Source organism: Myotis yumanensis, unplaced genomic scaffold (genome assembly GCF_028538775.1).
Source record: "Myotis yumanensis isolate MYYU_CA2020_CCGP unplaced genomic scaffold, mMyoYum1.0.hap1 SCAF_6, whole genome shotgun sequence".
NCBI lineage: Eukaryota > Metazoa > Chordata > Mammalia > Chiroptera > Vespertilionidae > Myotis > Myotis yumanensis.
In genome coordinates this window covers 29,630,239-29,652,231 of record NW_027223757.1, presented here as the reverse complement: position 1 = coordinate 29,652,231, position 21,993 = coordinate 29,630,239, and the positions used below count along the sequence as shown (strand labels likewise).

General features: G+C 36.9%; 1 protein-coding gene across 8 annotated transcripts in view; it reads right to left on the bottom strand.

Moving 5' to 3' along the window:
- UTRN (utrophin) overlaps positions 1–21,993 on the bottom strand; it is a 449,337-nt gene that overhangs the window by 355,326 nt on the left and 72,018 nt on the right. For all 8 annotated transcript variants that reach the window (XM_070417833.1, XM_070417835.1, XM_070417834.1 and 5 more), the window contains one exon: positions 2,578–2,639. In XM_070417833.1, the coding sequence (XP_070273934.1) occupies positions 2,578–2,639 (62 nt within the window). The remainder of the gene's footprint in view (positions 1–2,577; positions 2,640–21,993) is intronic.

The window sequence follows — 21,993 nt, the reverse complement described above, 5'->3', positions numbered from 1 at the left end:
AAAAAGACCCAGAATAGCTGCAACGATCCTGAGAAAGAACAAAGTAGGTGGGATCTCAATGCCAGATATCAAGCTGTATTACAAAGCCACTGTTCTCAAAACTGCCTGGTACTGGCACAAGAACAGGCATATAGATCAGTGGAATAGAATAGAGAGTCCAGAAATTAGCCCGAACCAATATGCTCAATTAATTTTTGACAAAGGAGGCATGAACATACAATGGAGCCAAGATAGTCTCTTCAATAAATGGTGTTGGGAAAATTGGACAGACATATGCAAGAAAATGAAACTAGACCACCAACTTACACCATACACAAGAATAAACTCAAAATGGATAAAGGACTTAAATGTACGACAGGAAACCATAAAAATTCTAGAAGAATACAAAGGCAACAAAATCTCAGACATATGCCAAAACAATTTCTTCACTGATACAGCTCCTAGGGCAGTTGAAACTAAAGAGAAACTGAACAAATGGGACTACATCAAAATAAAAAGCTTCTGCACAGCAAAAGAAACCATCAACAAAACAACAAGAAAACCCACCTCGTGGGAAAACATATTTGCCAACGTCATATCTGATAAGGGCTTAATCTCCAAAATTTATAGGGAACTCATACAACTTAACAAAAAGAAGATAAACAATCCAATCAAAAAATGGGCAAAGGATCTAAATAGACACCTTTCAAAAGAGGACATTCAGAAAGCCAAGAGACATATGAAAACATGCTCAAAGTCACTAATCATCCGAGAGATGCAAATCAAAACAACAATGAGGTACCATCTCACACCTGTCAGAATGGCCATCATCAACAAATCAACAAACGACAAGTGCTGGAGAGGATGTGGAGAAAAAGGAACACTTGTGCACTGCTGGTGGGAATGCAGACTGGTGCAGCCACTATGGAAGGCAGTATGGAGGTTCCTCAAAAAATTGGAAATGGAACTCCCATTTGACCCTGTGATCCCACTCCTAGGAATATATCCCAAGAAACCAGAAACACCAATCAGAAAGGATATATGCACCCAGATGTTCATAGCAGCACAATTCACCATAGCTAAGATCTGGAAACAGCCTAAGTGCCCATCAGTAGATGAATGGATTAGAAAGCTGTGGTACATCTACACGATGGAATACTATGCTGCTGTTAAAAAGAAGGAACTCCTACCATTTGCAACATCATGGATGGAACTGGAGAGCATTATGCTAAGTGAAACAAGCCAGTCAATGAAGGAAAAATACCACATGATCTCACTCATTCATGGATAATAAAGACCATTACAAACTTTTGAACAATAATAGATACAGAGGCAGAGCTGCCTCAAACTGATTGTCAAACTGCAGTGGGAAGGCCAGAGAGAGTTGGGGGACAGGAGGGAGGGGAGTAAGAGATCAACCGAAGGACTTGTATGCATGCATATAAGCATAACTAATGGACATAAGACACTGGGGGGTAAGGGAGGGTAGGGGTTTGTCAAGGGGGGGGGGGGGGAAGGATACTTATGTAATACCCTTTGTAATACTTTAAGCGAAAAATAAAAAAATAAAAAAAAATAAAAAAAATAAAAAACTTGCAAAACCTAAAAATTCATTGCAATCAAATAACCAACTTTAAGTACTGGGATGTGGAACAATTTTTATCTGCACTGCTATTCAAAGTAATATTAAAACACTTTCATTTTGTTTCAAAGAAACAGCAATGCTTATTTTCCTAACCTCTGCAACCTTCCCAAGTAGAAATTTTTTAAAAAAATAACTCAATTAAAATAGCTTTCATACTATTTTAAATACCATAATGTCATTTCTCTGAGAAAGGTTTATTTTTCATCTTGCTATAGTGTCATCCTACAATCCACTAACCTGAAAATTTTCCTCTCATCTCAGACTCAGAGAACAAAATTCCAGTAGCCTCTGGATTACCCAGAGGCCCCAGGAGGGAACCAGTTCAATAACCAATGGATAACTTTATTAGGACAAGTTTGAAAAATAGTGTTGCAATTCCTCTCTTCAGCTTACTCTGCCCCTAAGCAAAATATAAATCAAAACCTTGATTATAATCCAAGTGGTAAGAAATACTGGGCAAGAATACAACTTTGGGAAAAAAACTGAGGAAGTTCACAAGAAAAGAACAACATGGTAGGTAAGCACTATTAGCCACAACCAGTGTAAAAATCCCTAAACTTTTCTGCACAAGGTAGAACGGCTGCTGAATGATAACAACTTGATCCTAACCAGGCAAAATTATATCACCTTTTTAGCTAAGTGAACACAAAATCTTCCCAATGATATACTCATTTCCTAAATGTACCCAGGATTCAGAGGCAAAAGGAGCAAACTGCTGGCTTAATGTCCAGAGACTGCCAGGTGAAAACAAAGAGCCATTTGCACCCTGAACTACTTATACCAGAATTTCCACTTCAACCTATCTTAGAGGAGAATAAAAGAAGAATACATGTATCTCTATATTTTTTGTTAGATCACATTTCACGGGGAAAATTCACTGTACTTCCCACTAAGCTTCATCAATCAGAATGAAGCATTTGAATCATCAGAAGGTTTTGGAAAGTCTTGGTTACCTTTGAAAAGCGAGCATTTATCCATTTGGTAAAGGTTTTCTTCTGCACGTCATTGTGTTCATCTGTGGGAGGGAAAAAGAGAGAGAAGGGAAAAGTATGAGACACTGGACCTTTAGTAAGCATGCTACACCAGATCATCTCTATCCCAGAGAGTTTTAAATGGTGCTACTGGTAGACTCCATGAGGCACAATGATCCCCAGCTAATGAAGAATGTCATGGCTGACAACCAGCATTTTTGGAGCCCGCTAACACATTTATGCAGCACAGGGAGGCTCAGGCACCTTTCTCAAGCATCGGTATATTGCCAGCAGCCATTAAATCCACATTTGTAGGATAGAACTATCATATGCAATACAGACTTGCATTTTAAGTAATATTTCAGCATAATAAAAATGTCAACATGTTCAAAACAAAAATCAAAAATATCCATTAAAAACTAAGAAATTCATTATTTCCCTCCTTTTCATATGAGTTCTATGCCTTCCAGAACAAAAACTAGTTCAAGGTTTAGTATGAGTATAGTATAAGGTTTAGAGTCAATTCCATACCCTATTTCCTGTAGAAAGAATGACATGGCAAGATTTGAATGATCTTGTTCCATAAATATGATCTATATATTTTGCAAGTAGAGAAATCAGTATTTTTAAAAAATAATTACAAATTCATTTTTCAAGGCACAAATGAAAATTGACCTTAAAAAACTAAAGCATCCTGAACTTCTTGAAGATGGGCAGGGTTATTTAGTTGGCTATAAGGAGGCCTGGCAGTATAACAAATAGATCAAAGGGCTTTAGAACCAAATAGACCACATCCCAATGTACTAGCCTGTGGCCTTGGGTAAGTCATTTAAGGGCTCCTGGCCTCTAAACTCCCATATGTAAAATGTGGATAAATAGCACCCAGCTCATAAGGACACTGTGAGGATTAGTGACTATAAGTGGAAAATACTTGGCAAAGAGCTGGTGTTCAATTCTTCTTTGTTCTTGTTATTGTTGCTAGTATAGTATATGTATGAACAAATCAGATAAACATCTATTTTACCCTTTCTGTTACTTCTAATCATATCCTCTTCAATTGCTCACCAATACGCTAATACAACCAGCAAGAGTCATTGTTGTTTAAGTCCTACAAAGCAGTCTGTTAACAAACTCTAAGTAGTTCTGAAAGCTGCCCAAGGAGCACCTGGAACAGTGCAGAAAGCTGTTATATACACACTGCTGGTTCCACTACGGTTCATACCACCAGGCTGCACGAGACCCACCCCCCACCTTACCCCCTGCCGCATGATAACAGCAAAATAATAAGAGAAGAGGCCCCAGTGTGCCCTGCCCTCCATCCATCAATCTGAAGGGGCTTCCTCCCACCCAGACCTCCTTACTCAGCTCTAACAGCATAATTTGAAATTCACCCCTGACACTTCCCCAGGTCTGTGGCGTCTTTGGTCCTTACTCTCTTCTGGAAGGAGAGTTTGTAATGAAAAGGTCATTCCTGGAATAAATATAGCAGCAGCTTCAGGAAAGTGCACTTCTATAGATCCATAGGGTAATTGGAGACTGACTCCGGGACACAGAGGGGACAACTGGAGAAAAAGCTGCTCTCTAAGAAACTTCTTGGTGTTAATTGTGCTAAGCAGAGGCCTTCCTTCCAGAGAGGACAATGCAGTCAGCATCAGCTCCGATTGCAGGCTTTCTGCATCTGATCAATGCCACATATCAGCCATTTATTGACCTAGAGGACTTGCTTACACATTCTGAATATCCCAGCCTTGACCATCACACCCCAGAGGGACAGAGCTCAGATTATACACAAAATATAAGGCAACCAGACACATCAACCTGCAGAGAGCCTATACCAGCCCACCAATATAAATATATTAAAATCAGTGTTCAGAGCACTTGATAAATCCAATTACTTGTCCCACTACTTTCAAAAGATTTATTTTTGTAAATGTTGCTGTATCTATTATTCTTTAATGTTACAAATATATATGTCATAAATATTAAATTCTGTTAATTTCATAACCTTCATACAATTTAAGGATGTTTGACCATAAAATAAGAAAAATTCTAAGGGATAATATTACTGCATTGTATTTTTTTTCTTAACCTCTTTTCTAGGTATTTAGCCTTCTTATTTTCAAAACATATTAAATTATCTAATACTATATAGGGTCCTCAACAGGTATAAAGTAGAATGAAGTACCCATCACCTTATCAAATGATAAATAAAATCTTTCAATTTTATCAAATATAAAATGAAATCAAATTCCCACCATATAGAGATGTTTATAAAAATCAATGAGGTAATGTTTCTATGGTAGTCTTTGATCTTTGAGTCCAATATAAAATAAAATATTGGCTTGTAAAAGATAATCAAATCCAAACATCTCAAAAACACTCCAAAATTCATCAAAATTCTTTTCTATTAATTTTCGTGGTATAGTTAAAGAGAAAAAAAGGATTCATAGTTCATATTTCAATAAGCCTTAAGTTCACATTTTACTCTTTACACACACACACACACACACACATACACACACCCCAGGCAGGAATTCAGTAAAGTACAGAATTAGCCTGCAGCTTTTCGATTATGAGATTAAAAATGTAACAGCTTTGGAACACTTGGTAGTATAGAACTGCCCTCCACACCACAACAATTACGACCTTGGCCCAGGTCTCTGTAACAGGGAGGTGAAAATATACTAGCAAAGTGGTAGCAGGACATCTCAAAATCTAAGTCATGCTATTCTGATGAATCATTTTGCTTTCCTAGAAATTTATACAGAACTCCAAAAGTCTCGAATTCTGTTAACTCTCCTTTATCAAGTCAATTAGTTAACTTACATATAACTATATTCGTTATATATGAATTAAATGAGTGAGTATAATTTACAGTCTAAATATATTCTTTCTGGTTCCCAAACTAGTGTTTTCTTTAGATTTGGAGTTTAGAAACACATTTAGTTTCTGAAAGCCTTTCCTGCCTCAGTAAATCTTACCCATTAATGACCTTTCTCCATTAGGGGGACAAACACGGGACTGAATTAGAAGAAAAATGTGTTAAATCCCTTAAGGCTGATTTTCCAAATTCTTCCTCTAAATATTTTGCTCTTCTTAGAATGCTTTTGACATGCTCACGCAGATCCAGGGCCTTGGCTGCTGCCTAGCCTGGAATTTTATTTCTGTGATGGGTAAGAGAAACGAAGCAAGAAACATCAACAAAACTGCCTGATAAATCTTCAAAGAAACGAGTTAGAAATTTATTTCACTTCACCAGCTCAAATGCATATCAAAAATGCCTTTAGCAGAGCTTAGCAACAAATCTCAATGTAAACGTTAACCTGGAAATGGGGCAGAGAAGCTAGGAGTTGCATCCCCTAGGGAAACACACACACACACATCTCAGGAGCACATACACCACCATTAAAACTCTACTATTAGAGAGAAAGCATGACCCCTTGTACACTTTTCAAAGCAACTGAAGAGTGTCCAATTGGCTGGCAATGACCTGGGTTTCATAAGATGCAACTCTTCAGAAAAGAAGTCCTTAGAATTTAGGCCAAAAAAAAAGAAAATATCTTGTTGGATGATTTCAAACTTGGACTGACTTTATGGAAGCCTCTTTCAAGAAATTTAACACAACCTAGAAAGCCAGTTTCTCATTAGCAAAAGGAGATGATTTCAGAAGCAGTGAAAGCATTTCAGACCACCCTCTTTTTCCGAGTATGTGAATCAACCCCAACATAAATCTATTACTAAGGCTGAGTCATTCTCCTCTCCCGCTTTGTCATACCCAATTTGTTGGTCTCTGAAAAACACCAATTCATTTATTCAAACAATATGTGTTAAATTGTCATACAGAAACATAAATATTATGTAAGTAATCTGTAAAGTACTATAAATATATAGACAAAGAAACAGAGACAAGAGGAGACAGACGGCTCAAATGCAGAGTGCTTAAATTCCTGAGTCTGTTTCAAAATCTGACATCCTCAGAGGATCTGAGGGGGAAAACTTAAAATTAAAAGAATGTGCTTTTCAAAACTGTCAAACTACCTAAGTGTATAAGAAATTGTGATAACATTTCAAATTATATTTTTGTAAGTTTGTTGCATTTATAACTTGAAGTTCTTAAAGATAAAAACTGCATTTAAAACAGACTTTTGCTTCACTCTGTACAAAGCAAAGAAGCAGTAGATGGTCGCTTAGGGAGACGTGGAGATGGATGGAGTGAGAAAGAAGAGGAAAACAATTCACTTTTCAAATGAGAAGCTGAAACCAGAGATAAAAGTTAAAAGAATCTCACCCACATACTACGTTGCAGAGTCACAAACAGAACCAGGTCTGACCACCTCCTGAATCTGTGTTCAATGCACATCCAAGCAAGAGAAGGTCAAAGGGAGTTTCATGGGGGAAACCGGTGTTTACAATATATATTGAAGGATAGATGAAGTTTGGTTCATGCAAAGATGGGAAGAAAGGCATTCTAGACAGATTAAGACATAATTGAATAACACCCTCTCCATTTCAGGCTCAGACTAAATACCAGACCCTATAAAGAAGAGCACAGTTAATAAAACATAATTATGTATCTATAAAAAAACACAGAGGACTGTAACATATAATGATGTCAAGACAATAATTCTAAAATAACCCAATCTTCAGAAAGTTTTCCATCCTGAAAACAGTTGAAACCCATAAAAAGGATCAAGCGTACAGAGTTAGAAATATATGCTCAAAAGAATGTTCTTTTTTTTCTCCAAATCATTCTTTTTTAAATTCTTTATTGTTTAAAGTATTACATAAGTCTCCTTTTTCCCCCATTGACCTCTCCCCAACCACTCCCACCCCCCAGCACATGCCCTCACCCCACTACTGTCTGTGTCCATTGGTCATGCTTATATGCATGCACACAAGTCCTTTGGTTGACCTCTTCTCCCCCTACCCTGCCCCTGACTTCCCTCTTAGGTTGGATGGTCTGTTCGATGGCTCTATTTCTGTTCATCAGTTTATGTTGTTCATTATATTCCTCAAATGAGTGAGACCATGTGATATTTATCTTTCTCCAACTGGCTTATTTCGCCTAGCATAATGCTCTCCAGGTCCATCCATGCTGTTACAAATGGTAAGAGTTCCTTCTTTTTTACAGCAACATAGTATTCCATTGTGCAGATGTACCACAGTTTTTTAATCCACTCATCTGCTGATGGGCACTTAGACTATTTCCAAACCTTAGCTATTGTAAATTGTGCTGCTAACATGCAGTTCGCTGCTATGAATATAGGGGTGCATATATCCTTTCTGATTGGTATGTCTGATTTCTTGGGATATATTCCTAGAAGTGGGGTTACTGGGTCAAATGGTCAAAAGAATGTCCTTATAAGAAGATATAGATTCCTTGAAAATCAACCTGTTTAAGTAAACACATGCTCTGTTAGCATGACCTCTGACCCATCCACTTGGCTCCCAAATTCATTACAATTATGGAGCACTTGGGTCCAAGAAAGTCTGCAGCCCCACCTTGACTGAATAGACAGTTTCTATTATTCTCAGCATTGGAGGAAAATGTTTCAGCTGAGACCCAGCCTAACACACCAGACTGCCCACCTTACTATCACAGAATCACAGTGTATAAGAGCAGGAAGGAAAATAAAGAGGCACCTCATCAACCAGAGACCAGAAATGTCAGAAGCTTGCCCACAACATGCAGTTAGTTGGTGTCATAAATAAGTCAGGATTCATGCCTCTTTATCTAATACTTCTCTAGCTCCCAAAACTGTTTTTTTGGTTTTTTTTGTTTTGTTTTTTAAATTTTGTTTTATTGCTTAAAGTATTACAAAGAGTATTACATATGTCTCCTTTTTTTTTTTCCCCTTGACCTTCCCCCGGCCTCCCCTACCCCCCAGTGTTTCGTGTCCATTGGTTATGCTTATATGCATGCATACAAATCCTTCAGTTGATCTCTTAAACACCTTTCCCCCAGGCCTGGTAACCTCTAACCTTTCTATTTCTATGTATCTGCCTCATCTAGATATCTCATATAAGTGGAATCATATATCTGACTTCCTGTGTCTGGTTTCTTTCACTTAGTAAAATGTGTTCAAGGCTTGTCCATATTGTAACATGTGTCAGAACTTCGTTCCTTTTTGTGGCTGAATAAATAGTCCATTGTACATACACGCCACATTTTATTTATCCATTCATCTGTTGGTGGACCCTTGGGTTGTCCTACCTTTAGGCTATTATTAAAAAAAAAAACGATGCAATGACAACTGGCATACTAGTATCTATCTGTTCAAGTGCCTGCTTTCAGTTCCTTTGCATACACTATACCTCCCAGTGGAACTGTGGGGTCATACGGCAATTCTATGTTTTGATTTTGGAGGAAATGCCAAACTGTTTATGTAGTGGCTACACCCTTTTACACTTTCACCAGCAATGTACACGGGTTTCAATTTCTCCATATCCTCACTAATACTGATTTTCTTTTTATTATTATAACCATCTTAGTAGGTATAAAATGATACGTTGTGGTTTGGATTTGCACTTCCCTTACCACTAATGATGTTGACCATAAGACTGAGTTTTGAAAATGCAAAAACTATTAAGCAAAACCCCCCAACCTTTGAGATATCCTGAAGATGTTCTGAACTAGTCCAACTTCAACAGCATGACACCCCAAAGTATCTAGGGTTCAGAGATGTTCTTTTTCATTTATCCTACACAATGTTGCAAAATCATTAACCTAGTACCCAAATAATTACTTTCAGAATTAGATAGATCCATTAATTCCTGGCCATGTTCTAATTTCGGACTTTACCTATTTTCTCCTTGATGAACTCCTCAAGTTGTTTAAATAAATACAGAGGAATACAGGAGGAAATGTATTCCTACTTTCACTTTCTAGAGCTTCTAAACTTAATCTGAAGACTATCTGTAAGATTTATAGACATCTGGTAATGTTTGAAACCTCTCTGTAAATAGCTTTTAAAAAAACTATTAATGTCTTAATTATTAACCTTAGTATATGTAATGCAAATGCAAAAGAACAAGGACTCAACTTATGGGGACAGTAATTATAAACTTGACATATAAATACTTCACTTTGGACTCTTATCCTGGAGCAAAAGAGTTTTATTACAATCAGTTGAAATGTCACAGAACAAAGAGAGGTTATTTAGGAGGAACTGAATGAGTCATAAGGATGATGAGTCACTGTCATGAAAAGCCAATAGAAAACTAATTTTTTTTTAGTTATTGACAAAATTTAGACTTAGTAAATAAAACTTCTGTGAAATCTGATTCTTCACTTTATTCCTATTAGGTAAAAGTCTATTATGTTCTACAAATGCTACAGAAATCTCAAAAAAGAATGACTGCTTCATAAACAGATATCTCTAGATATATGAAAATTCATGCAAATGACTTTTCATGGGAATGGGGAACAATTTTTTGAATGTAAAAAAAATTCCACTGATCTGACTTCAGACTTTGTCATGACAAGTTCTACTTTCCAAAATAAGAAAAAAAATATGTCTTTCAAGCTGTTAAATATTCAGCATTTTTTTCGGAGTTTGCTTTAATTTTTTTCCATATTATGAAAAATCTGAGACGTTTTTAGATTCCTTATGATAAAACAATAAAAATAAACAATAAATAGTCATTCTCAAACAAAAAAAATCTTATAGAAAAAAAAATCAAAATAAAAAGAAAACACTTTCAGAACCCAAATAGCTCCCTGCACTCCTATATAGGAATGCTAGTATTATCTATAGACCTGATGTAGAAAACCTTTAACTGTGTACCATGTTTTCTTCTATAATCACAACTTTGAGTCATCACACTCAGATACAAATATATATATATATATTGACTGAATTTATAGACTAAATGAATGAGCAAGGTAGATGCCAGTGATAACCTTCCAAAGCCAACAACTCCAGTGAATTAAGAAGTGTGGCAATATAGTTTGGCTTCCCTCCTTAGATCTACTTCAATTTAGTTATCTGTGTGTCATCAGCTAAGCAGGAGAGTCCCCAGGTAGCCCCAAGAGCAATGTGACTTCAAGGAACTCAAGGATCAAAGAAAAAGCATTTCCAGGTCATCCAGATTAGATGCTAGTAAAAGTTTAGTCAATCTTAGAGGCCAGAACATTCCCACAAACAGAACTATGAGCTATCATGACCACACCCCAACATTTGCAGAATCTCTGGAGCCAGGACTCTTCCCCTCTTTCGTTGTTTTCAGTACCCATTTCCTTCTTCTGACTGCTTTAGTTTTTTGAACATCCAAACCTCCTCCATCCTGCCTCCCTGAGTATTCTTCTTCAACATCCCTCCCTAGACTATTCTAAAATTCTCAGCCATAAAGCCTGCCTGGCGACACCAGTCCTGGTCACCCTACAGCAATCCAAGAGCATTGGAGTCTCTTTCCACTACTTCTTTTCTTGAATGTCTTTTTGCATCTTTTCTTTCTCTTCTTGAAAGTTCCTGTGTGATATCTATAATAGACTTTTTAAAATATCAACAGAGAAAGGGTAATGCTATATTTATGTCAGTTTAAATCAGAGGCTTCAAACATTTTGTGTTCATGAACCTCTAAAAGAATTCCCATGTATGTTTTTTTAAGTTGACAGCTAATATTTATGGTAAATTTAAATAGGCAAGAAAATATAATTTCTAGCATATTGTTAAGGAACTGCAAATTTAGCTCTTCAGTTAATAGAAAATGTCTTCTCTATTACCTAACTGGCAAAAGCTAGTCCTCATTGTCAAACTAGTCACCTAAATCAGACTTAATTTCTGACAAGGGAAGTCTGATTTTAGTTTTCTATCTAAAAACCTTGTTAATATGTATCTCCAGGACAACAGCTCACTTCAGAATTCTCATTCTAAGATGGGTGGATGGATGGATGGAAGGATGGATGGATGGAAGCATACAATACAAGGCATCAGCTATCTTGTCACCATTAACACCAGAGATTTGGCTAATTAATTTAGTAAATGTGAGAAATGTGCTTTTACTGTGGTTTGAGAATTGGCACTGGTGAAGTTAGTGTTATTCAATGAATATGAATTGGCTAAAATATTTTATAGACATGCTCCACCATTGATTAAACAGAATAAAAATCTGGCGAGATGAGGAGACTAGATCCCTTAAGGCCCTGTGTTCAGCCATTGGCTAGGAGGATTCTAGTTCCTGATGCTGACTAATTCCTTTAACTAAATCCTCTCTCTAAAACAGCACTGTCTAATAGAAATACATGTGAGGCATATACATAATTTACAAGTTTCTAGTAGCTACATTAAAGAAGAGGAATAATTAATTTTAGTAATATGTTATTTAACCAATATATTCAAAATATTCACTTCAATAGATGCCCAATATTTTGAAAACTACTGATATCTAACATTCTCTTTTTCTTACTAAGTCAGTATTTTAAATATATTTTTTATTGATTTTTAGAGAGAGAGGAAGGGAAAGGGAGAGAGAGAGAGAGAGAGAGAGAGAGAGAGAGAAACACTGATGAGAGAGAAATATCGATCAGCTGCCTCCTGCAACCCAGCCATGTGCCCTGACTGGGAATCGAACCAGTGACCTCTTTGTGCCTAGAACAATGCTCAATCCACTGAGCCGTACCCACTGGGCTAAGTCAGTATTTTAAACAAAAATATTTTAAAGTTATAAAATCATTGATTCAGAAATTCTGGAGATTTATCTTAAGGAAATAATGAGACACACAAATTAAAGATATTTAAAAGGATGTTCTTCAAAATACTCCTCATAATTGTAAGACACTATAAACAATCAAAATGTCCATCCATGGGAACTACTTAAATGTATGTTTTGTGCATAAATACAACCATTAAAATGACATTATAAGGAAGAATACTTAAAGACATAGAAAGGTTTTCCTCACTATGTACATTAAGGAATAAAAATTATGGTCACTAAAGAGTATATAGGGTATATTTATACACTGTGTACATAAATGACTAGGGGAAAAAAAGAGCCAAAATATTAGTACTGTTTATTTCTAAGAAGACCCAGAGAAGATTCTTATATCCTAATTTTATTAGCTATATATTCTTATTTTTATAATAAATAAAATAGAATACTCTGTACCATTTTTTTCTTTAAAGCACCCACCTGTAAACAGTGTATTTTTCTCCACTTGGATGTGGACAAGTAGGAGAGGAAGAGAATGTAGCAGCCAAAAAACTAAATTGAGTGAGAAAGATCTCCTGTCTGCTTGCTTTTGGGAGGTGGGGGGAATAAGAATAAGGGAGACTTGCATTTACCTGTCATTACATGCAGACAGGAAGGATCTAGGAGAGAGAGAGAGATGGGATGCCACACTCAATACCCAAGAAGGGCTCTCTGATGGAACCAAACCCCACAGGATGATGACAGAAATCATTAGGAGCCAGTTTCTCAACCAGATGCCATTAAGGTCACATATTTCTAAAAATGAAACTCTCCAGGTTAAATTGCTTTTCTTGTATCTGTCTTTCCACTGAGTTTTCCACTCCAGTCTGAAGAGATAATTAGCCAGATGAAAAATAACAGTACCTATGGGGATCCATCTCTTCCCATCTTCTAGTGTATTCGTTATGAAACACTGTTGAAGAGGAAAGTGCATCATTGAAAATAAAACATTTGCAATAAATTCAAGCATTTCTAGGTAAAATTATCACGATAATAATTAGTTATTAAGATGGAAAGGCAAACATGGAAGATTAATACAAAACCAAATGTTACTGACGGATCACACCAAGCTACCAGACTGTCTCAAGGATAGAATATTTTACTCACTTTAAGAAAATGAACATAAACCATGGGGGAAGAGGAGTATCTGTTCTTTGTTCATATACTTTAATGAAATACCACCCACTAGAAGCATAATTTTCAAAATAAAAAATAGAATATTTTAGAAGTACTTTTTAAATTTATTTTCTTTATTTTAATGTTAAAATGTTAAGCCATGACAAGTTAAACCAATTTTTTTTAAAAGGAAGAGTCATTGTAATAATTGAATTTTCAAAATTTCAAGTCCATTAAAATGCCATCCTTTGTCCAAGATAAATATTTATAATAAGCAGGGAAAACAAGCCAGAAAGGAACACTATGTTTCTCCTTAAAAACTCAGGGGTAAAGACTTTTTCCCATGGACTTCACAGTTATGAAATTGGCTCATGAAGCACAGCATTCTTTACTTAAAAGTATTTAGATTGAAAGCTAATAAGTAAAATAATTTAAATACTGAATCTCATGTTGAAAAAAATGTATACTGTCTCATTTTCAATTTACATAACTAAAAATTCACATGATCTATTAATATTTTTTCATTGAAAAGCTTATTCAGGTAGCGATGGACAAGGGAGGTAGAGAAAATCTACACTATGAACAAAAATGCAAGAAGCCTCCTATTCAAGCCTTTACCCCAACATGCTAATGTTATCCTCTATATCGTTCATCCTCTCTAAGAACTGCTGAAAATTAGGATCCTGCCTCAAATCAGCACCTTTAATAGTCTTCTGTGGATCTGACGTTTCTTTGCCTTTTCAGAAGTTTGTAAACTCAGTCTCTGGGTATAGCAGACTTGGAAATTATCTTCTGCATAAAATAGTTCCTTTTTTAGTCTTAAATGTTCCTCTTTGAAACATCAAAAAGTCCATATTAATTTAACTTAGTTAACGATTAATTTAATTAATTTAGTTGAAGATTAGAAGAACAAGTTCATGTTTGCTCTTCTGAAATAAATGCTTTTATGGCCAGTAATTACATTTTCTCTTCACTTTTATCATTTTAGACCGAAGAGTCCTAATCATTTTAGCCCGTTTTATAAAAACATCAAATGTATTCGCTCCAGGACTTAAGTTTCCTTCACTAGACTTCTCTCGCTGTTAAATTAAACCAGGGACCAGCGTCTCGGGGAATAATCCATGTGTACGGTCATCCTTAGCTTTGCAAAGGAAGGGTAATGTTCTGTATTCTTTCCTGTTTCCTTCCTAATCACACCCTAAAAACTAGTGTCTTTTTTTCATTGCAGCAACTCCCAGGCCAGTGTCTTCTGAGAACACTACAATTACTTCCTCCCTTCCGTGACCCTAGATTAAAGAGACATAACTCATGAGGACAATTTTTTCTTAAAGTTAGCAAGACAGTGAATCAAACAAAAAGATTTGAACAGATAATCTTTCTTTAAAGCTTTAGCACTTCTCTAAGGACAAGGGTAAGTCAGCAAACCTGAACGCAGGATCCTGAAGAAACATCTGCACACCCATGTTCCAAGCAGCACTACTCACAATAGCTAAGAGGCGGAAGCAACCCGAGTGTCCATCAGTGGCCGCATAAACACAACGTGATATGTGCATACAATGGAATATTAATTAGCCTTTAAAAGGGAAGAAAATTCTGGCATATGCCACAGCATAGATGGACCTTAAGGACCTTTTGCCAAGTGGAAAAAAACCAGTCGCAAAAAAGACAAATACTGTACAATTCCACTTGTACGAGGTACCTATAGTAGTCAAATTTATAGAGATAGAAAGTAGAATGGTGGTTGGTATAGTTTAGGCAGAGAATAAAACTGAAAGTTATTGTTTAATAGGGACAGTTTCCACTTTGAAAGATGAGAAGATACAGAGATGGATTATTGTGATGGTCGCACAGCAATGTAAATGTACTTAATACCACTGAACTGTTCACTTAAAAGTGGTTATCATAGTAAAATTATGTTATGTGTAATTCACCACAGGGGAAAAAATAGGAAAGGAGAGCACATGCAATAAATATTTTTCATTTCCATTTCAACTTGATTTTCAAAGAAGAGATATTTGGTATGCCTTAGTTCATACATACCCCAGCAAGACAAAGAGGGAAATTTCACTAGGTTTCAATTTCATCTTTTAGAACTCTTATTCTCAACATATCATCTTTTTGGAATGTAAATACAGGTAATCTGAATTTTAGAATCAGAATTGTTTTCATTAAGATGTCTCCAGACATCTTATTCAAGAAGGAACTGTCTGTTCAAACTCATTGTGGTAGATACTGCTGGTTACCTACACAACCCTTTCTCCCCCCCTTTTTTACTAGTCAAATCTTGTTTTCCTTGAAGCAAGGTGGCAGTTATAATACTCACCTCCCTTGCAACTAGGGATAACCATATGGCTCAGTTTTTGGCCAATGGCATGCAAAAGGGTGTTGGGTGAAACTTCCAGGAAATCTATTATTTCCCTGTCAAAAAATTATCAAGTTCATTTGGCATAACATTTTTCCCTTGGCCTCCTACTTTTCTCCAAAAGGGCAGAGCAGCCAGTTTCCCTGGGCAGGTAACCATTCTTGGATTGCCTACCTACAGACTGAAAGTTACTAGAGGAAAAAATGAACTCTTTCTTCATTAAGCCAGAGTTGAAGGCTTTCTCTTACTTTTAGGTAAACTCAATCTTAACTGAACCTGTCACCACTGAGATAAGTCTGAAGGAAGAAATTCAGAAGTATTTCTGGTCTAGAAGATGGAGTTAGACATTCTACCTCTGTAAAAGGGATATTGATAAGATTGAATTGTAACTCCCCCATCTAAGAGGTAAAAGACAAGTGAGATGAAGGCATGGAGGATGCTATCAGAACCTCAATCCACAAACAATATTTTTCTTAGTGAAACTAACCTTCATTAAATGCTTACTGCATACCAGCCATAGGGGTAATCACTTTACATAAATTTTCTCATTTCATCCCAACAACCTTACAAGGAAGAGCCTGTACGCCCAGCCACTTTATTGAACTGCTTTTTGATAGCTTTAGGCCTTAACTCATTCAAACTCTCTGATTTTCCTCCTAAGTAAAGGGGGAGGAAAATGCAACAATTAAATAATTGTAATAAAAATAAAAGATAATATAATCAACATATGTAGCAAGGGGAACATGGTTCTCAACAAAAAGTGATTGTCATTCATCAAGAAGAGCATACTGCACAAATTCCCAAGAAAGAGCTAAACATCAGAATCCCTTGTTGAATTTCCTCAGTGCAGATTCCTTGACCCCAACCAGACTTTTTGAAGCAGGAGGGTGCCCAGTCATGCAGAAATTGGGGAGTGGGGGCTGGGGGAGGGGGGACTCTGGACCGCAGAATGTACTCTCAAGATACCACTTTGTTGCACCAAATCATTAGAGAGCTTATATACCTAAGCCACACTCAGGAATCTGCCCTCTGCCCACACAACTGCCTTCACAGAACCTACATTTCAAAGAATGCTCTCTGATTTCACTAAGATTTAAGAGCCTCTCTGTAGTTTATGTGAAATTGCTTTAGAGGGCAATGTGCATTGCCTCCTCTCACTTTGGGACCAGGAATAAGGCAGGCTGTGATGATAAATCAGAGTTCTGCTTTCTCGTAGACCCTGGTGCTATTTCATCCACTCACTGTATCACTTGGTCTTGGCTGCCAGGAAGTTCAGAGCAAAGTTTTATACTATAGTTTTCCTCAATCACGTTTTAAGTATCATGGAGATAAGTATTATTTTAACTATTTGCTTTGCTTTGGGAAGACATTTGAAAACATTTATCACAAAATCAGTCCAATGGGTTAAGGAAGATTTAGATAAGCCAAAGCAAGAAAATTTAAACCACCCATTTTCCATCCATTCAGAAATAACCACTGTTAACATATTTGTGTCCACCTGCTTGGACATTTTGGTCTGCTTATTTTTTTTACAAAAAACAGAATGAAAAAGAAAATACATGCCATTTTATGGTCTTTACTTAAAATACACTATGAGTATGCTTCCATCATAGTACATACTACTATTCTGTAATGTCATTTTTCAAGATACACAGGTGTTTCATTGACTGACATTCAATAATCCTTGTACCATTACCACCCTCTTATACATTTTCAATGCTGTTTCTGTTTTTAATTTTATAAGCATTTCTGTAATAAACATACTTGGAGTCAAAATTTTGTACACATATATGATTCATTTATTTACTTATTCATTCATTCATTCATTCATCCATTTAAAGGACAAATTCTTAAAAGTATAAGTCAGGCCCTAACCAGTTTGGCTCAGTGGATAGAGCGTTGGCCTGCAGACTGAAGGGTCCCGGGTTCAATTCCGGTCAAGGACATGTACCTTGGTTGCGGGCACATCCCCAGTAGGGGGTGTGCAGGAGGCAGCTGATCGATGTTTCTCTCTCATCGATTATTTCTAACTCTCTATCCCTCTCACTTCCTCTCTGTAAAAAATCAATAAAATATATTTTTTTAAAAGTATAAGTCAAATAGACATCTCAGTAGCCTTCAACACAGTAGATCACTCCCTGCCTTTCAAAACACTCTTTTCTTATCTTCCCAGATTCAAATTCCTCCTTCTCCTCTATTCCTCCAGTTCTTCTAAATGTCAGATATTCTAAGAGATCAGTCCTGAACCTTACCTCAATATATTTGCTCTTACTAAGTAGTCTCTAATCCACCCTTATAGTCTCAAATACCATCTATATGCAAAAGTCCCAGTGTTCTATTTGCAACCCAAAGCTCTCCACTAAATTACCAAATTATATGTACCTAGAAGCCCGATGCATGAAATAGTGCAAGGGGCTCAGCCCTCATGGCCCCGGCTGCCCCGCCCACTGGTCGTTCCAGAAGATCATTCCAGAAGGTCGTTCCAGAAGGTTGTTCCAGAAGGTCGTTCTGCTGTCCGGTCTAATTAGCATATTAGCACTTTATTATATAAGATGATTTTAAAATAAATACATTCACAACTTGGTCATCCGCCATTCAAGAGGTAGAGTTAATTGCCTCCCCTTTCATGTAGGCTGGATTTGCTAATTCAAGTCTAATGAAGAGAATACGGCAGAAGTGATGATGCAGGACTTCAGAGGCTGTGTAAAAGGCCTTACAGTTTCCTCCTTGTGCTCTCTCACATCACTCGCTCCAGGAGAAGCCAGCTGCCATGCCATGAAGACACTCAAGCAGCCCTGTGGAGAGGTCCTATGGCCTCCCACCAACAACAGTCAGCAAGGAACTGAGGCCTTCTGCCAAAGCCATGTGCACTGGCCACCAGGGAATCAGATCCTCCTACCCCACCAAGCTTTCAATTGACTACAGTCCTGGCCAACACCTTGACTGTAACCTTATATGAGATGCTTGGCAAAGCACCTAGCATAGCCCCTCCCAAATTCCTGACCCAGGAGACTTCATGAGATAACAAATATTTGCTGTTTTAAACTGTTAAATATTGGAGTAATGTATTATACACAATAGTTTACTAATACAGAGCTGCTGCTAAGTTTCAGAGTAACTTGTTGTGCAGCAAGAGATCAATCATATATCATGTTTCCAACCACCTACCTGACATCCCCACGAGATATCTCACAGACCATTTCAAACTTAACACGTCTAATACTGAACTGTTGGTCGTCTTTCAAATAAATTCTGTCTCCAGTCTTTCTTATCAGTACAAGCACCTAAATCCATTGACTTGCTCATGCCAGGAACCTAAGACCAATCCTTGGCATTCCACAATCTATCTCATACTACTATCTATCACCAACTTTTGTTAGTTCTAATTCCTAAATATACCATGAATCCATCCACAACTCTTCACCTCCCAGTCATCCCCCAGTCCAAACTACTGTCATCTCTTGCTTGGAATCCACTAACCTAAAACCAATAACCAGACATTAACCTCCTAATGTCTGTTCTTGTTTCTTTTTAATCGACTTTTGAAATGGTAGCCAGCTTGACCATGAACTTTGAAACAAATGAATATGGTTTACAAAGCTCTGAATCATGTGAGCCCTGCCTATAGCAAAAGTTTTATTTTGCAATGCTCGTTCCTCCTCTCAATTGCTCTAGCCACACAGGTCTTTGAGTTACTCAGATGCCCCAGGATATTTGCTCATTCTGCTATGTCTGCCTACAGTACTCTTCACCCCATTCTCTATCTGCTTAATTCCTATGTTTATTTCAGGCCTAGTTTTAAACATCTTTTCCTCAGAGCAGACTCTGGGCTCCTCCAATCCCTCAAGGCATCCTGTTATCTGTTTTCTTTTCCTTTGCCCCCTAGTACAGTGATGGCGAACCTATGACACGTGTGTCAGAGGTGACACGCAAACTCATTTTTTTGGTTGATTTTTCTTTGTTAAATGGCATTTAAATATATAAAGTAAATATCAAAAATATAAGTCTTTGTTTTACTATGATTGCAAATATCAACCATATTTGTGACACGGCACCAGAGTTAAGTTAGGGTTTTTCAAAATGCTGACAGGCCGAGCTCAAAAGGTTCGCCATCACTGCCCTAGTACTTAATTTGATTACCTATTGATTTATATAAGTCCATGAGGGCAATAAATGTCTACTTTGTTTACCATAGTATATGCAGTCCCCAATAGAGTGTCCATTAAAAAATTATTGAATGAGTGTCTTTAATGTGTTCATTAAATCTAAACAAACTGTGTATTAACCATTATTCAATCTAGAATTCTAACTTGTCCACTTCAGTAAAAAGAACTTGATTCTGTTATATTATGGCCTTTTCTGCAAATTTTTAAAATTATAATTATCAAGATGACCCACTGACTTTCATTGTCACTTCCTCTTTTTCACATATTTAAAGATCTTTTTTTATTAGCAAAGAATAAAATTTGGCCTTCTAGGAACATTAAAAAGAATCACTGGTGCCCTGGCCAGTGTGGCTTAGTTGATTGAGCATCGTCCAGTACACTGAAAGGTCACCAGTTCGATTCCCAGTCAGAGCACATGCCCAGGTTATGGATGTGATCAGTCAATCAAAGTTTTTCTCTTCTCTCTTCTCTCTTCTCTCTCATCAATAAAAATGTGTGTGTGTGTGTTTTTTTTAAAGGAACCACTGGTATAAAAATAATCCCTAAAGGCAGACTGATAAAGCAATTCCAAAGCTCATTAGAAAAATAAATTGACCCCTAATTCATCTAAATAGGAACACTTTATCCTGGTGTTTAGAGTTTTGATGAATAATAATTTCCCTTTCCACAGCTCAGTGGATTTGTAAAGGCAGGAGGATCATGACACAGCACAAGATTATTTTCTGATGAAGTAATCAGAGACCTGCTGATGGGAGAACCAAGAAATACTAGTCAGGGCAGCTAAAGCACAGAGTGAAGCAACAACACCCAGACATTCACTTCCAATCAATACTGCTCTGACTCCTACCCAGAGACGCAGCAGGGCTGGGAGCAGACAGTGTGCAGGTTAGGAGGCAAAGCCACATGCAGGGTACCCACGGTGGAAATAACATAAAGCACGCATCAGTCTTTCCACCCACATTCATACACACAGACCTCAGCCCACTACCAAGACTAAATTCCACGATCACACAGGTTTACATATAAACACAACATTGTGCCAAACTCTGGTGAGTGACACATATTTCATCTTAATAGATTTATGTGAATACATAGTGACAGAACATGATAAACTCAATTATACACATAAACACGTTGTGTAATATATTATATACTTGCTCACTGAGAAATAAATGTCACTTGGTATAGGAAAAGATAGAATACTCATTGAATTTAACAAACTATATAGCTTTGGTCATTCCACTCATTGTGACAAATAGGTACACATAATTTATTTGTTTTATTGTAGCTCAGAGTACATTATAAATATTAACTATAACTTATTTACTTTATAAACCAAGTAATAAAGCTAGACCATTTTTACTGTGTTTAATTGAATTTTGATAAAGGAATTTAACCAGCCATTCCCATGGCAATGGAATACATAATTTTTAATGTATAAATTACCAGAACACACTGATGAAACTTTGTATTCTAAACAATAAGAGGTAAAGAAAATAAATAATATAAATGTTTAAGCTATAATAATTATTCTAGAAAAATTCAACTCAGAATGACACTAGGTATCAAAACAACAACCATATATAATTTATTCATATGTAAATAAATAAAATGTTTACATTAATACTCTGTTAAATATACTACAACTTATAAAAAAGGCTGCTACCCTTTGTGTGGGTGGGAAAGCATATGATTAAACTGCCATGCAGAAGGTGGCAAGTGTTGGAAACCAGCCTATGCACTAGAACAAAAGAGGGGTGCCCCAAAGCAGCACCCAGACAAGGAAACAAGAATGCCAACATTTAGGGCCATCAAGGGACACACTCCAACCAGCAAGCGAGATCAAAGCATCCAACTGGCAGGGCAACCAGGTGGGACCCCACTAGGAAAGAAAGAGTCGGTGTAAGGTTTATCAAAGGTCAAAGTGAAATAGCAAATGAGTAGCCAGGCCCAGCAGACAGGGGGTAGAGATCTACAACAATTGAACACAAGTCAACAAGGTCACACCAAACAAAGAGCTTGGCAAGAAAAAGAAAAAAGTCACCATGACGCCCAGCTACAAGG